The sequence below is a fragment of the Apaloderma vittatum genome, unplaced genomic scaffold (assembly GCF_000703405.1).
Source record: "Apaloderma vittatum isolate BGI_N311 unplaced genomic scaffold, ASM70340v1 scaffold35306, whole genome shotgun sequence".
Lineage (NCBI taxonomy): Eukaryota > Metazoa > Chordata > Aves > Trogoniformes > Trogonidae > Apaloderma > Apaloderma vittatum.
In genome coordinates, this window is record NW_009721806.1 from 17,528 (window position 1) to 38,265 (window position 20,738).

General features: G+C 40.6%; 1 protein-coding gene across 1 annotated transcript in view; it reads right to left on the reverse strand.

The window, feature by feature from the left end:
- CFAP74 (cilia and flagella associated protein 74) overlaps nucleotides 1–20,398 on the reverse strand; it is a 33,392-nt gene extending 12,994 nt beyond the window's left edge. The window contains exons 1-21 of the mRNA XM_009871542.1: nucleotides 20,278–20,398; nucleotides 19,614–19,704; nucleotides 18,353–18,499; nucleotides 18,123–18,221; nucleotides 16,377–16,481; nucleotides 15,832–16,005; nucleotides 15,169–15,279; nucleotides 13,872–13,974; nucleotides 12,990–13,147; nucleotides 12,169–12,290; nucleotides 11,571–11,734; nucleotides 10,641–10,814; nucleotides 10,357–10,475; nucleotides 10,192–10,258; nucleotides 9,667–9,756; nucleotides 8,757–8,927; nucleotides 7,733–7,907; nucleotides 6,339–6,451; nucleotides 5,646–5,768; nucleotides 4,458–4,579; nucleotides 1,226–1,354 (exon numbers count right to left, since the gene is read on the reverse strand). Of these exons, the coding sequence (XP_009869844.1) occupies nucleotides 1,226–1,354; nucleotides 4,458–4,579; nucleotides 5,646–5,768; nucleotides 6,339–6,451; nucleotides 7,733–7,907; nucleotides 8,757–8,927; nucleotides 9,667–9,756; nucleotides 10,192–10,258; nucleotides 10,357–10,475; nucleotides 10,641–10,814; nucleotides 11,571–11,734; nucleotides 12,169–12,290; nucleotides 12,990–13,147; nucleotides 13,872–13,974; nucleotides 15,169–15,279; nucleotides 15,832–16,005; nucleotides 16,377–16,481; nucleotides 18,123–18,221; nucleotides 18,353–18,499; nucleotides 19,614–19,704; nucleotides 20,278–20,398 (2,678 nt within the window). The remainder of the gene's footprint in view (nucleotides 1–1,225; nucleotides 1,355–4,457; nucleotides 4,580–5,645; nucleotides 5,769–6,338; nucleotides 6,452–7,732; nucleotides 7,908–8,756; nucleotides 8,928–9,666; nucleotides 9,757–10,191; nucleotides 10,259–10,356; nucleotides 10,476–10,640; nucleotides 10,815–11,570; nucleotides 11,735–12,168; nucleotides 12,291–12,989; nucleotides 13,148–13,871; nucleotides 13,975–15,168; nucleotides 15,280–15,831; nucleotides 16,006–16,376; nucleotides 16,482–18,122; nucleotides 18,222–18,352; nucleotides 18,500–19,613; nucleotides 19,705–20,277) is intronic.
- Between the last annotated feature and the right edge of the window lie 340 nt (nucleotides 20,399–20,738).

A 20,738-nucleotide genomic window follows, 5' to 3' on the forward strand; every position in this document is an offset into this window, starting at 1 on the left:
ACGCGCTTCCCCTGTGCGCTAGGTCTTTGGAAACTGATCTGTGCACTGAAACAGCCAGCTTCCTTTTTTATGTGTCAGAAATGCCTTAATCTCATCAAATCTCCTTTCTGAAGCTTCCCCATTTTTCAAAGGAAGATTAGTGCTCTAAATCCAAGCTATGCTTCTATCTGCTCCGTTACTGTAACACTGTTGTACAGCATCTGAAGTTTAGGAACTGAAAAATGTCATAATAGTGGTTACTGTTGTACTCTGATAGGATTTGGTATGTTGGAAGAACTGAAATACTTCCAGTTCTTCCAATACTAACCTGCTGAAAATTTCAAAATCAGTGATTAGACTCTCAATTTAGAATCCAGAGATGCTGAGCACATCAGTGAAAACCCAAATACATTTACATCAGTGGGACTGGATAATCCAGCTGAAAAAGGCAGCAGGTTTGCAGCAGTGATCCATGCAGAAGCCAACAAAATATTGGCTGTGCATCAGAATTGCAATGTACATAATTTAATTCATATTTGAAAAGAAATGTCCTGCTAAATTCTTCAGGATGGCAACGACAAGGCAAACAAAACTAACAGTGGTCAAGAGGAGTTCTTGTATTAAAATCTTTAAAAACCTAGAATTCTTTGTTTCCTATAACTGAGTTATGGTTGTGTATGTCATGAAATGGAGAAAAGAAACTTGCTGGGATAAGGCTTTTAGCATCTTGGAAGACATTATATAAAATTCTACATGAAATTCAAAATCAATGCATTTATATTTTGGAGCAAAATGTACATGGGTAGGAGAGATAAGAGCAGGAAGTCCATCCATTCTTACCTTAATTAGCAAGCCCAGGAGTCCATGTCCAGAAATTACTTAATCAGTGATCCGTGAAGTAGCCACCTGCCCAGATAACATCTCTCTGGTACAAGAATAGCTTCCCCACAGAAATGGGAGCAGCCTACCAGGAATGCAACTGCTCCGACAGTCGCACTGCTGCTGTCACCACAGGAAAAGCATTTCCTCACAGGTACGTGAGCCAAGTTCATTTCCTCCTTGAGCATCTGGCAACTTTTAAGGAGGGGAGAAGGAGGACACTAGGACTGCCCTGACACCAGCAGTGCGAGGTCCAGCCTGCTACAGTGGGAAGGAGGAAAAAAAACTTTGACCGTCTCAATTTTCCCATGGGCAGCCCCTACAGATACTGTCTGAAACACCAAAAAGATGGCTGTTGTTAGGTTACCTGGGCAGAAACTTCAGCTGCACGCTGAAGGATGACTGAGCTTGAATGCAACCTGTTCTTGGAAGCAGCTCCATGTGCTTACTCAAGTCTTTGCAGATTTCAAACTTCAAACGCAGCGCTGCCTTTGCCCTGCAGACAGATCAGACGTGCTTCGGTGGCTTTGAGGGTACCTGTGCTGCCACCTGAGCAGCATTTGCTCTCAGAGCTGCGTCCCCCACCCTTGCAGCTCTGTATTAATTATAACAATTCCAAGCTCCTTTTGAAAATGATGGGCATGTGAAACTGCTACAGCCAAATCACACAGTTGTATTCTCTTTTAAGATAAGTATAGACAACAAGATTTTGGAAGTACTGTAAGTAAACCCAGCTGTATTTCAAACAATATACACAGCTGATTGGAACATAATTACCAAAGTGTAGCACAGTGCTAAGTCAGGTCAGGGGAAAGTCAAAGCCAAATTATTGTGAAACGCCAGCTGATTATTTGCTCCTAACATACATTCCCTCTAGCTGGAGCGAAACAACCCAAGCAATGTCCGAGATGCTCACTGGTCCCAGCTGTAGCAAAGAACCCACGCAAGGTGGAACAGGAGTAGTCTTCTTACAATGCTGGAGCAAGGTGACATAACAATTGGTGGTGGGCAGGATGCAACAAATAAAAACATGTTATTCTGTCAGAAGAACAGGAAAAAGAAGATCGGTGACCCCTGAGTGGGGCTGGGCCAGGGACACCTAGATGCTGTGTAAGTGGCTAACAAGCACTTCATCTCCCAGAACAACCAAAAGAATGAAACTGAAGGAGCGTGATACACTTACAACACCAACACGCACCCAGTTTGGGAACTCCATGCATCCTCATTACGGTTATAATTATCTCAAAACCTTCAATATCAAAAACTAAGCCTGTACAGGCAGGAAAAAAACTCAAACTTGAGAAGGAGGGGCTGTCCTGTGCCAGAAATGCACTGAGAGCACTGCTGCTTTTGGTTTTTCTCCCCAAAACGGTGGTGACTTCTTTTAAATAGACGTGAATTCACAGTTCTCTTGTAACTTCTCCTCTAACAGCAGCGAGCCTACAGGGCTGGAAGTCACAGCGTGGCTGAGCTGGTACTGCCAGTTCCTCTGCTAAAACTTGCGAACAATTTGCCCTACGAATGCTGTGAGCTAGGAAACATCTCCCTGTTTACTAAATTCTGGCCTTATCACAATACGGCAATAGCCACAGACCATACCCTGCTCAGGAATTTTACGCCTAAAGTGTAAAATTGCCCAGCAATTTACAAATATTTCAGCTTGTCATTCCCCTTCTCTTGGACTGGTGTACAAGCTGTCAGTCCAGATGGTCTGCTCTAAATCAACAGCTCCAGCATGTGGTGCCGGGAGCCTGGAATGATTTCTGACTGTTGACAATCTAAGGGAACTATACACTACTTCATTAAATCAGCGCAGATTATAACCTGCCAAAGAAATTACTTCTCAAAGCGATTTATATTAGACAGGGTTCTGATAAGGCACTTGCCTTCTTTATGTCGCTTATTTATGCTTCCTAATTACGGTATTCTATGTGACCAGAAAAAAAATCCAAACACCTCAGAGCTGGGTTCTGTCAGATGTTTGTGTGTACCGATGGCAAACGAAAGGCTGTTCCAGCACATCATTACCCTCATGTCTGGGTCACATTTTGCCCCGAAAATCTAAAGAACTCTCTTGCTACAAGTCTTAGGCTGGTTTGGATTATTTCTTTTTTCCCTATAACTAGATAGGAGTTAGAGCAGAAATTTGTAAGAATATTCGTGAATAGCAGAGTTATTTAAGTAACTACGTAACATTTAATTAAAGCGTCTGTGTTCTAGAAGTTATGCTAATAAGATTTCACACCTACCAGATCTGAACTTTAGTTCTCACTGGCTCAGGCACTTGAGCACTTGTCTCAGGAGCAGCCTTTTCTGCTGGGCTGCACTAATCTTACCCTTGGCCTCCTGAGGTGAAGGGTTCCCAGGAGCATCGGCTCACAGACAGCACCGCAGGAGCTCTTTGGCTGATGCACACTTCACACATTAAGCCACTGTAACGAACTGTTATCTTTGGTTGTACGTCGACAGCAGTTTGCATGTTTCTTTGCTACCCCGGTGACTGGCTCTGGCTCCTTTGCATGTGCACAGTCCCAGACCACAGACCTTAGCAAGGCTCCTTTTCCCCAGATTTTCACTATTGCAGTGAAGACACAGCTCCTTACTAGCTGAATGTAAGAAATTGTTCTTGACTGATAGCAATTTATTGCTATTTTCAGCAGTTTAAATTCATTCTGTTTGAGAAGTGGTTTGACACGCACCACATAACAATGAGGAATCCCCGTTCCAGTACATGCTACGAATGAAATGTCAACACTACTAGAGGAACTTCTCAGGCATCACATCGGAATGATGAACTCTACCTACTTGTGCAGGATATAAAGTTGAGACATGATATTCCTGCCCATGAAATACCTTGAATTTCAGCCTAAAGGACTGTACAACAAAGACAGTTTTTCCGAACTATGGAAAACTGGGTGATAAATCAAAGACTTGACTTGCCAAGGTACTACCGACGTTATCCTACATATTAAGTGCTCTTCATTTAGTGAAACTTGACAAAGGATCAGCAGGATTTTTCCTGAGTTTAAGAAGGTTTGTCCTAAGCAATTTGACAGCTTCTATCTTCGGGGTCCCCTTGAAATCTTAAATTTTCATTAGGAGAGTTATTCTGCTTCTATACTTGTAAGTTTTATCCCTGGGTTATCTAGACCAAGTAAAATCACTTACATAACAACTTGTGCCTGTCATATCTGTAAGCTGAATTTTTGAGATAACAGCTTTACTCATTTCTTTCCAACTGTGAAGAATCTCTGCAGTCTGTAATTCTGGTAAGAGGTTTAGAATGGATGCCTTCAACAGAACCAATCTCTTCCCCCACCCTCCCACAAACCCACCCCAATCCTATTTAAATAGAATCTAAGAAATGCAAATTTTTAAAATAAGCATTCCATGGCGACCGCATTAGGTAGAAGGAAGACACCCAGCACCTGGAGACAATTAAAAAAGTTCATGTAACTCCTCTCCAATAGCATGAAATCTCTGGAGCCCAAAGAGCTGAAATTTTGTCTTTATAGTGCAGTGCAAACAGAACCAGTGTTCAGACTTCAGAGCTTTTTGTTTAGCTCTAGAAGGCAGCTAACAACAAAAGGGCAGCTCACCTGCTTCGAATGACAACGCAATCCTGATACAGTCGGTCATACATACAGATCTTTAAATCAACGTTGGGATTGGGCACCCAAACTGGCACATCGACAGAAACTCCGATGGCACTGAAGCACAGCTGTCAATACATAAATCAGGAGCATAATTATTTTTATCTCAAATTCTTACTGATCTAGACAGAGCAAGAATTTCTGCTACAAACTACGCTGGGTAAAATATTTCATTCTTTATATTACAACAGATTATTTAAGTAGGCAAAGCTATGAAAATAATTAATAAAATAAAATCTAGATGTTAGGGTTCCCCAGAATTATAGAATTATACCTTAGTTTGGATTCTTTGCAGTGAACATGAAGGAACAACACGCTGCCCGTGATAATGAAAAGAAATTCTTAAAGTGCATCTAGCTGAAGCAAATGTGCCATAATTCAAACTCAAGAGACTGCAGCCAAGAAATACAGTAATGGAGCCCAGCGCTGTCGTTACTGTCATGACCCGAGGTGTGACATCAGTGACCGCCCAGCCTGAGGACAATCCCAAGAAAGGGGGTGCCCACAGGAGCCTCCAGCGAGCACCCACAGCTCCTGGTGTCGACCGCTCCAGCTGTGCCCACGGCGAGAGCCAAGTCTGGGCTACTGAGCTCCTTGGAAGGCTGTCTTTATTCTTTTGGCAAGCTTCTGCGAACTGTTCCCAGGCAGAATTTGGCTTCCAAGAAAGTATAGAATCAAAATACGCTGCAGTGGTAACTAAGGTTGTCATCTCTTCCAGCTTTCACACATCAGCTTCACTACTGCATGCTCAGTAATTCCGATTCTGATATATCAAAAAGAACATAAATTATGTGGGCTGGAAATAGAGGAGAATACTTTTGTATCTGGTTCCAGGATATTAGACGTTTTCCATGATGATGTCTGATAAAATGGGAATATCAGCATTATTTGCATAAAATTTAAGCAAATCAGCAGGTTTAATAACTGTACAGCATCAGAAAGTAGGGCCATAGCTAACAGAGTTATCTTCCATCGAACCACATAATCACACAGCACCTCAATCTGTCCTCTGCCTCCTTCTCCTCTTTCTAATATAGGATTCAGAGTTCTTTTAATTCTTGGGAAAAGCAGAAGCAGGACAATTTTAAACTCTTCTACAGTGTTTCGAAGCAAGTCTTGCACATAGTCACTCACTGGTTTGCAGTCTGAGTTGTCAAACGTGATCACAAACTCTGCCCGCACGTGCCCGGGGATCGCTGGGACAAACACAACCTGAAGTTTGACTGAGCTGAAGGGTCCAATTTCACCTTCAGTAACCTAAACAAGAAGTAACGTGTTGTTAATGAAAATGACTGTATTACCTTAGCAGGCTATAAATTGTATTGAAATAAAGAAGCAATATATACTCATACTATACAAACACTCTACTACACTGAGTTTGTAACTAGGCTGAACACACTAAGAAAGGGAAAAGTCAGAATTAGTAGCTCCCTAGGAGGTTTACTGTGGGCAAACGACTTGGTGTGACACACGGTTTCACAACCAGCATGGCCAGAATCTTACCAGAGTCTCTTCTCCCTGCAAGACTCCGTGACATCAGGTGATGTACTTTACCCAAGTGTTTCCATCATATATGGGCAAATACATTAAATTACGGGAAATGCAAATGTATACAGAATCTTTCAGCTCAAGTTAAGTCTTTGTATGTCAAAAGAAAGGGCAAATGTGTCATGAGATTTCATTTTCAGAATTACCTGTGGTACACCAAAGTCTAATGGGCTTCAAATTGATCAAGTACTTCTGGATTTCCCATCAGAGCCAAAGCAATTTATCTTATGTACGCACAGACTAGTGAAAATCTTGTTTGTATTTCAGAATATTCGTTACCTTTCCAAGCATAATTTCGACTGGTGTTTCTTCAGGAGAAAGTTCCACTAAATTACATGCATTGGCTCTGTCTAGATCTGATCTGGAATCTAATACGTCTTGACCAAGTTGTTCTGGAAAAACAAACAAAAGCCCACAAAACGCTGGGTTTGTACATCCATTCACTAAACAAAAAGCAGAGCAGGAGGACACCAATTTTGGTCAATACTGCAAAGCTGACAATGCAAACCAATGATGGGGAAATACAAATGTCTGGAAGGAAATTTCTCTTTGGCCCTACAGCTCAGCCCTACCCTAGGCACCCAAGCCTTCTGCTCCAGAATAACAATATGAGTGTTCCAGTTGGATAAAGTACATTTATCGGAGGTTGTTACATGTGGGAATGCAAATTCAGCCGAAGGTATGAACTGGGCTTTAGGAACGATTTCAGTGGGACACAGCAACGCAGTCAGGAGGACCAGCAAGGCAAGTGGAAGTGCTGCTTCACTTCATTTTCAAAACAGCTGCAATAATAGGTACCTTTTTAATTAAACCATCCCCCACTAGCGCTTTGAGGTGCCTTAAACTAATGCATCACAAGAGACAAAGCTAATTCTGGATGGTCTAGCAGTCCTCAACCAGCAACCATGTGCTGCACACTAACCAGGAAAAAGATCAAGGTGTCGTGAGATACATTAATATGCCAAAGGAACAGATTACGTTTTTTAAGATCTGCAAACATCTTTAAATGTATGTGTTCTGTGGAGAAAGGTACCATGATTTACGGAATCCCTTCATTTCACAATACAGACCCTGGATTTAACGAGAAAAAACATCCACGACCTTTTAATGGAACTTGCAGTTTCCTATAATTGAAATGATCAGTATCCAGAAGAAATGTTAAAGTATACAGACAAGAAACAAATCAAGAAACTCTTTCCACAGGACTGGATTTTATTAAGCACATAGTAAACATTAGGAATGAGATGGAAAATGTCTGAGGATGTTCGTCTTTCTGCTTTCTTGTTCCTAGAATTACAGACTATAAAAATAAACCTGTCATGTGGATTTCTATTCTGAGAAGTGGGCATTCAGTTGCTGAGACAAGAATGAGGATAACAGTTCTGCAGTTTCCGTGAGCTACTTGGTTTCTGTATTCTTCCGAGACTGAGTTGCTGATGGCTAATGAGAAGTGAGGTTCTCTGCCGCTTTTGATATAATGGTGTCAGCACAGTACGTGCAGTCATTTTTTGTGAGGCAGCACACAAAGAAATACAACGTTACTACCAGAATGATGAACTATTTAATTTACCAACTTCACAAACTGAGTTCCACTGCTCATTACAGGAACCTGCAAACGGATAATGCTTAGGCCGGGCAACTGCCCCGTCGGATTTCTAAGCCAGTTGTCTTACCTGTGGGGCTGCTGCTCACGCTCGTCCCAGTCCTCTGCTGCTCCACCTGGGCTGCACAGCAGGGCACTTCTGCACCGTGGTCAGGACAAATTTGTTCCTTCTTTTCAACCACAGATGTCACAGGACTGTTGCTGACTTTCTTTTCAGGGACACAGTCACTGAGACGTTGAGTAACCTGTTAGAAAACCCAGAAAAAATAGTTTCTACTGTGGCTGGTCACCTAGATTGCACCAGCTCCAATTTCATCAAGCAGTTGCAAACCCAACCTGTGTTTTCTTACAGCTGGGCCACATTATAAATGGAGACATATGTTGCACTTTCCAAAGACTGCACATTCTAGCAGACATTTATCAATGGGCAGATTTAATTTTTGCTGGCTGCCCCAAACAGATAAATAAAATAACGGGAGCAATACAGTACAGTGTCAGTTATTTTACAATTAACAGAACTAACATTCTTCTCCTGAAAACAGAAGCAGTTCTATGTCAAAACTAAGCCTGCTAGAACTAGACTTCTGTTTATTACACACCTACAGAAGACAGCACACAGAAGGAAAACCATGGATACAGATGGTGTTATTTCACAAATTCTTTATTTGAACCAAGCTTTTAACGTAAGGATAATATGAGAGTTGAAAACGACAGTGAACAGCTCAGCAGTTTCGCGGTACATGCTATTTACTGCAGTGTTTTAAAAGAGAGGTCAGCCCTTTCCTTAGAATTTAAAAAAATATATCTGAACTTTTAAAGGCTCATGCTCCGAACTCCGATTACTTTATTGCTAGTTTTGAAACAGTCAGCATTTTACTGAAGTCAGAGGGACAGGACTTTAAATTACTCTGTCAGAATCTACTCTTTTAACTAAAGTATTATCTCCTAATTTTCTTGGATGTGGAGAAAGTAGGAATAATGACATAAATTACTAAAATGTTACCAAAAATTATCCCTGTTGGTTCTGTATGACACTACCACACCTGGCAAAGCAGAACGTTTCTCTAAATTCAAGGAAACACTTCTGAACCCACCGTTCTTTCAGAAGACTTTGCTGTTGCTCTCCGTGTATTGCTGTTGCCTGCTGATGTCTGAACTTTGAATCTGGTTCCCAAAGCTCCACTGTTGGTCAGGTTGATGGTCTGTGAAATTGTCTCTCCCACCACATGGCTGCCGAAGTCAATGAGCTCTCTATCTACTGCCAGCTGTGCGAAAGTAAACCATCAATTACTACCGTCCCAGATAGTCGGTAATGTCAATTAAATGAGCATCCACCTTTTCCAGAATAAGACTTTAAAGCTCTTATTAGCATTTCAAAGATGGCATCAAATAACTACATGAACTGTGGGTATCCTTCGGCCTTTTTGTAAGAGACAACTCTTAAAACAATGTCTTGTTCAACTGAGCCACTTTCATTTCAGGCCGCTAAATGACAATAGAAAAAACAGATTAAATTCTGGTCTTTACTGGAATGTAATATCACAAACTCCAGACAGATATTCATGTCTCTAAAGCCTTTTAAAAATTAAAATAGATATTGTCTGATTTTTGTCCACATAGAAAAGTAAAAGTTAAGAATAAACTACTGCAGGTCTGGGATGAAATCTCCAAAAATTCCAAGGAAAAAGACAACTGCTTTCCAGCCACCGGTTCTCTTTCCTCCATTCACAGCATCACATTGAGCCATCCCTTTCTAAACACAACTACTTTGGCTAATTCCACTCTGAAGCTAAAGTTACAGTTCATAGTTAAGCAAATCCGTTAAGATGAGTTTGTATTCTGGCAAGCTTAGGAATTAATAATTTTCTGGAAAGAGACTTTCCATTTATAAAGGAAAAAAAAGAGTAATAAATACTTGGTAAATATTATTTTTATAATGTTTATGCTTTCTCACATTTTCTCTTACTGTTACATTGACTGCACATGCTTTAAGAAGTCACTTACAATGCACATCTTGGCTGTACATCTCAACGGAACAGAAAAAGAACCCGTCTGTGCCATAAACATGACCTCTCCTTCCAGAGTTTCATTTATCTAGAAAACAGACAAACAAAACCCACACAAAAGTGTTTACCAAAGTAAGTCGCAAAGATTTAGCCCATGTAGTCTGATGAAAAACATTTTCATTCATTTTTTGATTAACCCATTAAAATTTGTCTGTATGGATTCTACATGTCTGCTTGGAAGCAGACTCCGGTAGCCTCCCGGCTAACTATAGCCACATCACGTTACACAACTCGTCTCCTGAAGCAAGCTTCAAAACACACAGCAGGAACACCCAAGGGCAGGCATTGCTCTAAACCACGTGCTTAGAACACGCCTTATTTAACAGAGCTTGAGCACAGACACTGTTGTCCAAGTACAACAGGACCTTAGTTTGTTTCCTTGTTAACAGTTAAGAAATTAAATTAATGATGCTTTCCATCAGACCAGTGGCTTATACTAGAATTTGCACTCAGCTGCACTTACCATCGGCTTAAACGTTACCACTGCTTCGCAGGACATTCCAGCAGACATTTTGCCAGGTGGGTCAAAACTATGGAGATAATTAACATAAAACTGCAAATTTAGTTTGCTACAGAAGCTCCTCTTATGGTACAAAGGTAAAACAAGCAATTAATTCGCTTTGCTTACCGAACGCTGATGAAGTTCTTGAGCCATTCACTGATTCCAATGAGCCGGCAGAAATTCACACTGAGGGATGCGTTTATCAAAACTATCTTCTTTTTGTAGATTTGACCAACATCAAAATCCTTGGAATGCCAAACAGAGCAGGTGGTGTGAGTTACAGGAAGTAACACACGTGTGATGACAAACCCAGCTACTACTCCCCTAGCTGTGCTCACAGTCCCTGCCAGGATCACACACGTACAGTGACACATCACCTTTATAGATCCTATGCAGGGTGTAACACTGACCTTGAAAAGAATGCAGCTGGGTTTACTATAGAAAGGACATCCCTTACATTCACGACCAGACGCTATTGGCTTGTGAAAAATTCCAGGTTTAAATTCCTTCAGTTTTTTCTCAGAAACTTCTTTTCTCACTACCGTTGTAGGCAGCTGCTTTGGATCCGTTTCTTCTTTGGATGCCTAATAAAGAACATCAGTAATACTTATAGTCATAGTGGGTATTTTGCTCTCAACCTCTTAACCAAATACTCATTCAGGAAAAAATCAGCTAACTTCACTGGAACGTTTCGGTTATGGTCCAGCACTTTTTCATGCAAGTATATGAAGTAAGTATTGACGCTATTTATTTTTGAATGATTATAAAGATTTTAACTACAAAATTCCACTCTCTAAGAGTGTGTTATTTACCAGTACTCAGCTAGAAGACAGGCTTTTCTTTGCCTCATACGGTGTTGTTTCCATATAAAGCACTTTGTGTTGCCAACTCAACAGAAAGTCATGTTCAGTTGGGTTTTTTTAAACTCAAACAAGTGAACACGACGTGATGTGTGTCTTCACATATCTCTGAACTAAACTTGAAGCATTGTTTTTCTCTTAAAGAGAGCAAACGCTACAAGAGATTGTCAAAGAGCAATCATTCTGATGACATTCTCACGGCTGACTCTCTACATCTACACAATAAAGTCTGCATTTTAACTGCAAGAGAGATAATTATTGGTTTTAAGCGAGGTTCCTAAAACAGCACTTGCCAATGTCATGACTTCAGACATCTGCAACTACTAGAAAGGCAAATTAGACTTCTCTAATTCATTAAGATACTTTTATGGATACTATCAACATTTTGTAAAAACTAGCTCCATAATGAGTCAACTACAGAAGGATCTCATCCACTGTTCTTTCTTTTCTATTCCCAGTAAGAGCTGTCACAACATTTACCTTGTGCAAGTCACATTCCTGACTCCAAAGTCCTGGGAACTCTGGTTCTACTAGGGTCTCATCCTTCTCTTCTTCATCTCCATCACTTTCACAAAGGATATCATGGGGTATTTCTTCAGAAATTGCTCCTACAGAAGCAGCTCTCTCACCAGCTGAGGAACGAGCTGACGGAGAGCACCACGACTTTTGTGAAGAAACAAATTTTGAAGACATGGTTAAAAATTACTAGAGGTCAGTTACTTCAACAGTTAACAGATTCTGAGGAGATCTTTTATTACAAAAATGACAGCTCAGAGGCCAGAGACATAGATCCCTTCTTAAGACACTGAATACAGACAAAATTTTATGCTAAACGCATCTATATGACATGAAGCGTACGCTACAGGAGGCTAGAAACTAGTGCTCAGGCATGAGAATACTGACTGTAGGTTTTAAATGTTTTGCGTATCACATGATAACCTTTTTTGACAAAAATAAACCCACAGACAAATTCTTAGGCCTTTTTTCACCTGTGATATTGCTCCAGCTGAATGTCTGCAAGTCTTCTCAAGGTATCGCCAGGCTTTCCTTCTCCACAGTGAAGAATCCTCAAGTTTACCACCGCCCTTAAGTGCCTTAGTATGGGACTGACTTTTCCTCTGCTTGTCAACAGAAGCTTTTTCTTGCAAAATTTTCGATACAATCTCAATTTTTCTGGATTTTTGCTGTTCTCTAGAAGCTCTGTAATCCAATGTCATAAGAAATATTAAACCAGCCATGGTTGTTCGCTAATAATATTAAATACAACACGGTTTCCTTTGAGCCTTTAAGCTCAAGTCTTTGGATTGGGCACAGTGGTAATTTCTGTCAGGACACCAGGCGATTCAGAAGCTATTTATACATTTTTGTGGACTAAATATACTCAATTACAGTGTTTCAGAAGTTGAGGAGTTGACTAAGCATACCAGTCATTGCTACTGAAAACAAAGTTTTCAAATAATTTTCCTAACCCAGTTAGCTATTTAAAGAAAACTGCCCATCTGAAAGCCAGACCTTACTGCAGGCCAGTCTTCCAGAGACTGTCTCTAAAAGCATAAGTTGTTCCATTTTTACAGGGACAGCGTTCAGGAAATGCAGAAGTACAGTTTCTTCAGGCATCCAGTTTAGGTTGACTGAATTTCCCTCCTGAAGTAGATTATCTTCGCAGTACTCATAGAACACGGACTCCTAACTCTGGATCTCTGAATAATACACCTAAACTAGAAATTCAAGTCACTTAAAAGGAAAACATACGAATATCACACATACAGAGTAATGAGTTCACTCCCTTGAGACAGCATCGAGGACGATGTGTTTGCAGAAGCTGATTAAGAGCTCCAATATATTCCTGTAGGAGCATCAGTAAGCAGCTGGGAGTTTGATCTAGATAGGAAGACTTACTGTTTCTCTTTTTCGTGCTCTAGCAGTCGTTTATGGAGAAAATTTTCCTTGGTAACATTGCCTCCTTCTGCTAGAATAGCTTCCCTCATTTTCATCTCCTCCTTCTTTGCCTTGATGGCCATTGCTTTGTTCCAAGCCTGGAGAGCTTGGAGTTTTTCCTGTGAAGCAATATGAACTGGTTACACATTTGATTCACGTATCGAAGAATATAAAACAGAGAATCCAGTGTTGGTCCCCTTATCTAACGAGAAATTTGTGGCAGATTTCTCTGAAGTAGAACCTACTGGTTTTAATACACACAGTAGCCCCGGTACACCGAGGTGCAGAAAGCTCTGACCAGGTTAGAATGTCTTTACCTTCTAGCCGGCCCTTGAAATGCTCCTCAATGAAGCAGTGGGAAAAGACATAGCTCTAATCAAATCACTATTAAATTAAGGTAATTCCCTCAGATTCTACAGAGCAAAGTAGCATAGCTCAGAAAATCTTAATTTACATTATTTAAATTCTTAAGTAACTGTTTTTCTTCCATATGTTTTCTCCATGTGAAGTATTTCTGCATTGCGATCCAAATAACTGGAAATGCTTCCGGCTGAGTTTTCAGAGAACTTATTTGCAGTACGCGTTATTTTCAAGACTTGCCCTACCAGAACAACTATGCTGTCGACAGAATAAACTCTGTAAGTAGAAGCATCAGAATCTGCCCATACAAATCTAACCCCATTACTCCCACGGTTAAATTCTCCCCAGTTGCAAGAGATCTGATGGGTGATCTGACAGCATGACACGACAATTCTGCAGTGAAAACTGAAATTATTTGCATTAAAACCTAGCAGCCTAACAAGTTGATTTCTTCCCTCCCCATGTAAGCCCCGGCAGCGGTACCCTATTGGAAGTGATGCTGGTTTTCAGGGACAGCACAGCTTGTATCCTTCTCTCCATATGCTCCCGAGTTTTCGCTTCTTCCTTTGCATTTTCTTCACGAATTCTGTAAGCAAAGTAAAATCTTTCAGGCTCATATCCTGGAAAGCTTTTAGTATTAGAATGTTTAACCTGACAAGTAGTAATTGTCAATGTCACTAAACACTCTTCCCATAAGCCTCTGTGTTTACTATGATACTGGGTGTGGGTAAAGCGGAACAGTTGGAAGACTCTTCTATATACGGTACCGCTCAAGTTACAAGTGCCAACAGGCTTTCAACTAGTTTGCTCAACAACTTTTTTTTTCCTTTTTTAATTTTGAATATGAAGAATGTGTTCCGCATTACGACATATGTCTAGCTGCTAAAATAAAGCAAGAATTCAGGTGTCGCTCATATAACCAATATTTTAACAATTATGTAGTGAACTTTGTACAAGCCAGCTGCTTGTACCCACACTAAAAATAAACCCTAGAAATTCTAAAAGCCAGACATAAATGGGTGTGAATCAAGCCTGAGAGTAATCCACCCAATGTAATGGTAAACCGCAAAAGGTTTAGGAAGGACAATATATTTGATACATTACTGAGGAAAGAAATAGTATTTTGTTGTTTGTTTTTCTTAATAAGTTTGCACATGCCAGTTAATGAAACATAAACCAACACGGGAACAGTACAATTATTTCAATCATTTTTTCAATTAAGCCCTAGTATATAAAGTAAAAGTAAGTAACAAATGTTCAGTTTCTTCAGCGGCAAAATAACTCAACACCACATAATTACAGAAACAGAAACCCATGAAGAGAACAAGAGCACCAAAAAAATGGCCTCTCACCCAATTTTACCAGAGAGCAAGAAACCTTTTAACCACATTTCAGAGGGAACATGAAACAACAGCGTTCAAGTTTTAAACTCAGAATTTAGGTACACTACTTCAAACTACTTCAGTTAAGGACACAAGCAGATGTAAAATATTTAAAATAATTTTCAATGCCTGCAAGCTGCCAGACCCCTCTGCATCTCGGCAAAGAGCCCATCCCCTCAGCTGCAGGCAGTCGGCAGACCATACGAGGACACTAAATGAATTTCCCTCTTTCAAAGTCTGTTTGTGCCGTTAAGACGTGAACGCCCCACAGCACTGCTGCTGTGGCAGAAGATTTCCAGGACGATACACCTGGCAGAAAAATGATTCTTTTTTCAAAGACCAAAGGATAAAGTACTGTACAGCAGAAAAGGTACAGTGACCAAAAAGGAATGAACAACCTTGCTATGCTTTTCCTCAGGAAGCAGACTGCTTTTTCATGGTTCCTTTTGGCATCTTCAAGTATTTTTTTACGCTTTTCTTCGTATTCTTTCTGGGCTTCCTCCTCTTTTCTAAAAAACATGGGCGAACCAACAGTTGCAGCAGGACTAAGGAAATCTCGACTTCAACACAATGACATCTAAGGGTGGGGTTGTTAATATTGCTGAAACGAGGACATTAGTCACCACCCACCTGCCCCTCTCCGGCAAAGTCTCTCATTTTCACAAAACCAACACACAAATTGATAAACTGGTGTCTGCTTTGTCTCCAGGAATCTTGATAAACTTGATCATAAGTTCAGAAGGCCCTTCTGGCCAACGACAGTGCAGACACACACGGTTTGATTAAAAAACTGTCATGTCCTTAGACAAAAAGCATTCACAGTTTATGTCTTTAGCAACTTTATTTTCTCATTTCAGAAATCTTTACCTGCAGAATTGCAAGACTGTGGGCAATTCTTATTTTAATTCCATTTCCTCATAAAGCATTCCTAAAGTAACGTCCAGCTAAGAAACACAATAGCTCTAGTATTTGAATTCGCTCATCTTCTCAACACCTGGAATAGTGAACTGGCTAAAAATCATACAGAGAAAGGAAGCAGAGACTGACTTGTAGGCACTTACTTTTCTCTAGACCGATGATTTTCTTCTGCTCGCAGTGCTGCTATTTTTTCATTCCAAATCCGCACTTCTGCTCGCTCTTGGTATTGCATCTCTAGCTCATCCTCGTATTTTTTAAGTTGTTCACGAAGATTTTCATATTTTCCCTGCTCAGTTTCTATCTGCCACATCACAAGCCTTTAAAACAAAGTGTGAGCCATTTTCACTGAAATACTGATACCCAAAAAATAAGAAAACCAAGAAAAATTAGAAAAACAGCTTTTTCTTCAACAGTAGATAACTTAAGGGACAGGCCATAGCTTTTATTCTTCTGTGCTTTGCTGAAGGAATTCAGATATGCTATGGATACATATATAGAGATTCATACATTTATTGCTAATCACACAATAAACCAGTAAAGCATTTTAAAGCTATTACATGAGGTCAAATGATGTAGTTCAGTATTTACTATTAACTTCTGTAGTAAATTTCTGAATCCATTAAACAGCATATGAAGAACATAAGAAAGATTGACTCCCATCACCCTGTTTTCTTATTCTCCCACTTACTTGTTTTCTTCAAGTGTCGAAGCAATTTTCAACTCAAAATCCTTCTCTTTCTGCAGTTCAGCGCGCAGCCGTCTGTGCACTGCCTGAAGGCGGGACAAGGCTGCGCTGTTAACATTAAAAAGACACAGTCAGAAAGAAATTGGAACTAACAAAGGTTAAAAAAATAAGCCCCCCAACAAGATCATCAACAATAAAAGATAGCTTCAAGGCAGAGATTGATGTATTACGATTCTATTACTTCATACAGTCTCTTATTTAGCTTTCTAAGCATTCCCTCTTCATCCAAAGTCCCAGCTTTCTTTAAACTGTTACATGCTGGCTGAAATCTAGAGAACTATTTGTTTCAAAAGCACTGACCAGTAGCTTAATGTGACCATTCATTTCTCAAGCTGATAAAAGCGGTATTTAGGCAAACCTAGAGAACCTAGACTGATTTTGCTTTTAAAATTACAATATTCCATGTACTTCGCCTACGACAGCAGTGTCGTCACCCCGTTGTTTATTTCCCTCGTTCCACACCCAGGCAAATTAGCAGGCAGGGCGCTACCGAATGAACAGTGAACTGACTGCATTCAGCATAAACTCCCTTCCTCAAAATGAAAATTGGGAATGGCTCCTTTACCTGCCGTTACGATTCTAACTTCAAACTGTTTGCACTGAGCATCAGCAATGCTAATGGCAGCCAGGACTTTCATTACTGCTAAAACATGATGCCTTTGAGCTGCATAAGCCAGAAAGCTACCAAGTCATCTTGCTTCACTACCAACTTGCTAAATATAATAGATTGTGAGAATTGCTACTTTTCTGCATACCTAGAGCTCGCAATTTGACCTGGCATAAGCCCAAACACTTCCACAATGCCCTTCTGCCTTTGTTGGTTTTCTTACTAAGGCTGTCTCTTGGAGGTCCTGAACAGGGAGTACCAGCACCCATCACAGGAGTCTCATTAGCATTCAACTCCTCGGTTTTGTTTAAGCAGCTACTCCATTTTGGCAGTTAACCTGCCTTTACCATTCATCGATCTACGAACTCAAAGATTAACACAGGCCATAAAATGCAGCTGCAAAGTTTGTTCACAATACACTGGTCCCCGGTACACAAGCCACCCACTTCTTTCTATTTAAACCAAATGTGAAGAGTACAGTAAATTGCCTCCCACTTTAGAGCAGAAGTGTTTCAGAACAGCTCCTGTATGCAGAACTACTCCTGAAAGCCATTCACGCATTTCACAACATGAAACAAGAGAAAAGAAACGGCATATATCTATAAAAATCCTGACTGTAATAGTCACCAGAAGCAAACCCCTGAGCTCTAAAACCACCAGAGCACATTGCTGTTGTTCATCACGCCGATTAGAAGTGATTGAGACCCTGATAAACATAATTAACAGTAGGCTCATCTAATAACCCCTTGTTGCTCTAATTTAAAAGATACGCTCTTTCCTATCCATTCTCAAGTTTCCTCCTTTTTCTGCACTGATCTACCCAACAGAATATTACCTCTAGACCAGAAAGCAATCAATGATTCCCAAGGCAATGCACCATTCTTCTTTGTTTTAAAAGGAGGAACTACTGCTGAAAAAACAGCCTCCCAAGCCAACACAGTTAAACTTGACCTGAGAACCACGACGGGTCTCAGCACTGATCTATCAACATTTGCACTTAAAAATTCTACTGTTCAACGGTATGAAGATAAAACATAGCGGATGCCTCTAATCTTTGGTATCCAGAAATCCTCTCTACCTACACATTGCCAGCCTCCTCCTCTTTCTCCATTTCCACATCCACACAACGCAGCTGCTTTGCCAGCATCTTGCTCCGCAGCTGGCAGGTACTCAGCTTGTCTCTGCAAGAAACAAACAGATTATTTATATGTTGTAAGTTCTTTATTCTTTCTGATAAGACTCTAACATTTCTAACAGACACAATAGCCCAGTATTTGATGGTGATTTAAGCGATGTTGGCTTAAACACTAACCTTGTTTTTTGGACCAGAAGCTCCTTTTCTTCGGCTATGTCATTGAGCTCTTTTAGGTTCTTCTGTAAGGTTAATATGCCAATTCTATCTGCATCCTTCAGAGCATGAATACTATCAACGCCACCCAAACAGTGTTCCAAGCTTTCCCTTTGAATTGAAACACGTGATTAACAATGAAAACGTAATGAGGAATTGAAAAGTTACAAGAAGTTTGTTCGTCCTCCACTTGCACATTTGTGGATTGGTTTGGTTTATTCTAGCAGAACTGCTACAAATATCATCATTATAAATGAGGGAAAAAACCCAGAAATGATCTGGACAAGAAGTTTACATACTTGCATTTAAGTCAAGATTTTTAGATGTGGACATCTCATGTTGAACATTTATACCCACATTTAATGCATTAATTACATCTTTGTTTTGAAACGTTTGTGGCTCCTCTCCCAAACAATCCTTTAAAACATTAATGGGAACACTCTAAAGTAGCTTAAAACATCTTACACATAGCTGATCAGTTTGTGGGGTGAGCTAATGTCTCATACTAACAAACATTATCTGAGCTTTACATCACACCTTATAGCCCTATGCTGCACCGATCTTTGTGGAGAGAGCAGCAACTACTTAAAGCCACATTCAAATCACTCAATTCCTTTTCATGCATGTAAATACATGTAAATTTATTTCCTCAGGAACAGATCTGCTGTACCACCTACTTCTAAAATCAACGTAGTACTAATCTATCACCAGACCAATTCTAATAGACTCTGTATATATTAAAAAAACTTACAATCCAACATTGATATTCTTCAGTAGACCAACTTCTCTTTTTCCAACAGCTCCTGATGTTCTGTGAGCACAGAGGGATAAAAACCCAACACTACATATTATCATGAAGAGCTGGCTGGGTTTCAGAAGAAGCGAACACTGGTTAGTGTAACACTGCTTTGAGAAGAGCCCATTAGTCCACAGTAATGTGACGCAATCATCGTGTTACACACACAATAGTTTCAAATTAAAGGGTCCAGAGTCTGTCTTCACAGAACGTGCTGGGCTGGAAGGGACCTTTAAAGGTCATCTAGTCCAAGCCCACCGTAGTGAGCTTATTCTGCGCATTGGTTAAACAGAAGTAATCAATATAATTTATTTTTTGTGAAGAGGTCTATGAGGTTTATGAATAATTTAACTGAAAAAATGTACACTTGAAAAGGTAAGTTAACACTATAAAGGCAATTCATGTAAGAACCAGTAACAAGTTATTTACATGCTAGAATCAGATTTGTCTGCAGCTCCTTCAAAAGCAGCCTTGTCTCCCATCTTGCCACCACCAGCCAACTCTTCTTCAAGCTTGTATTCTAACAGACATTAAAACCACAGTTTAATAGAGACTGTGAACATTAAAATGCAAAGCTCTAGTATACTTGCTGCCAAGTCAAAACACAGAGATCAGGGATGACATTTTATAGCATTACTGCAGCATATATAAGAAAAACTCATATAGCAAAGCACACAGGACTGTTCTTGTACACCTGCAAACCCCAACAGGAAAATACTCTCTGCCTTCATTATGGAAGTGTCACCAACAACCCAACGTATGCGGAAAAAGCCTCAAACAGAACCAGAGAGGGGGCGGAGGGGAGGCTAATGTACGGACAGGCTTTGGCCAACAGTCAAACATTAGACTTTTACCACCAATAACACTGAATCCAAGTGCCTTGCGGAGGTGAAAAGCAGGGAACGCCCCACTACAGAGCCAACGGCTTCAACTTGGAGCACTGGCAGCTGCGCAGCGTGGTGCTGGAGACCCCAGCCAGCCGCCCTGTGCTTCGCTCTATCATTCAACCCCAACGCTGCACTGTTCCCATCTAAATTAGAGGGACGTTAACATTACTTTTCTGTGAATTATCAAAACAACTCATCATTTTCACCTTCCCAGCATTCTTCCATGTGAAAGACCCGGCCAGCTTGATCTTTTTCTTCCTCTTCCAGAAAGGGCAGAGGCTGTCCTTGCTCCTCCGTGACACTAGAACTGACCTCAGCACCTTCCATGCCGGGAGCTGTTAAAAACCACCAAGCTAGGAAAGAGAAGGGTGCCTTTCACACGTGTGATCTCCCGTTAAAAACAACCAGGCTAGGAAAGAGAAGAGCCTTTCACACGTGTGATCTCCCAGAAGCTGCAGCAGCATGTACAGTTAATTTTAACGAAGGCGGTTACTCGGACACCGGAGCCTTCGTGAAAAGCCTTTTGCAGAAACATAAACCAGAGCCGGGTATCTGCCCGCCCCAGTTCAGGAACAGAGCAAACACCAAGGAATCTGAAGTAAGGAATCAATTAAGTGATAAAAACCACCTTAAAAGCGAGACACAAACTTCTCAAACAGCACCGCGA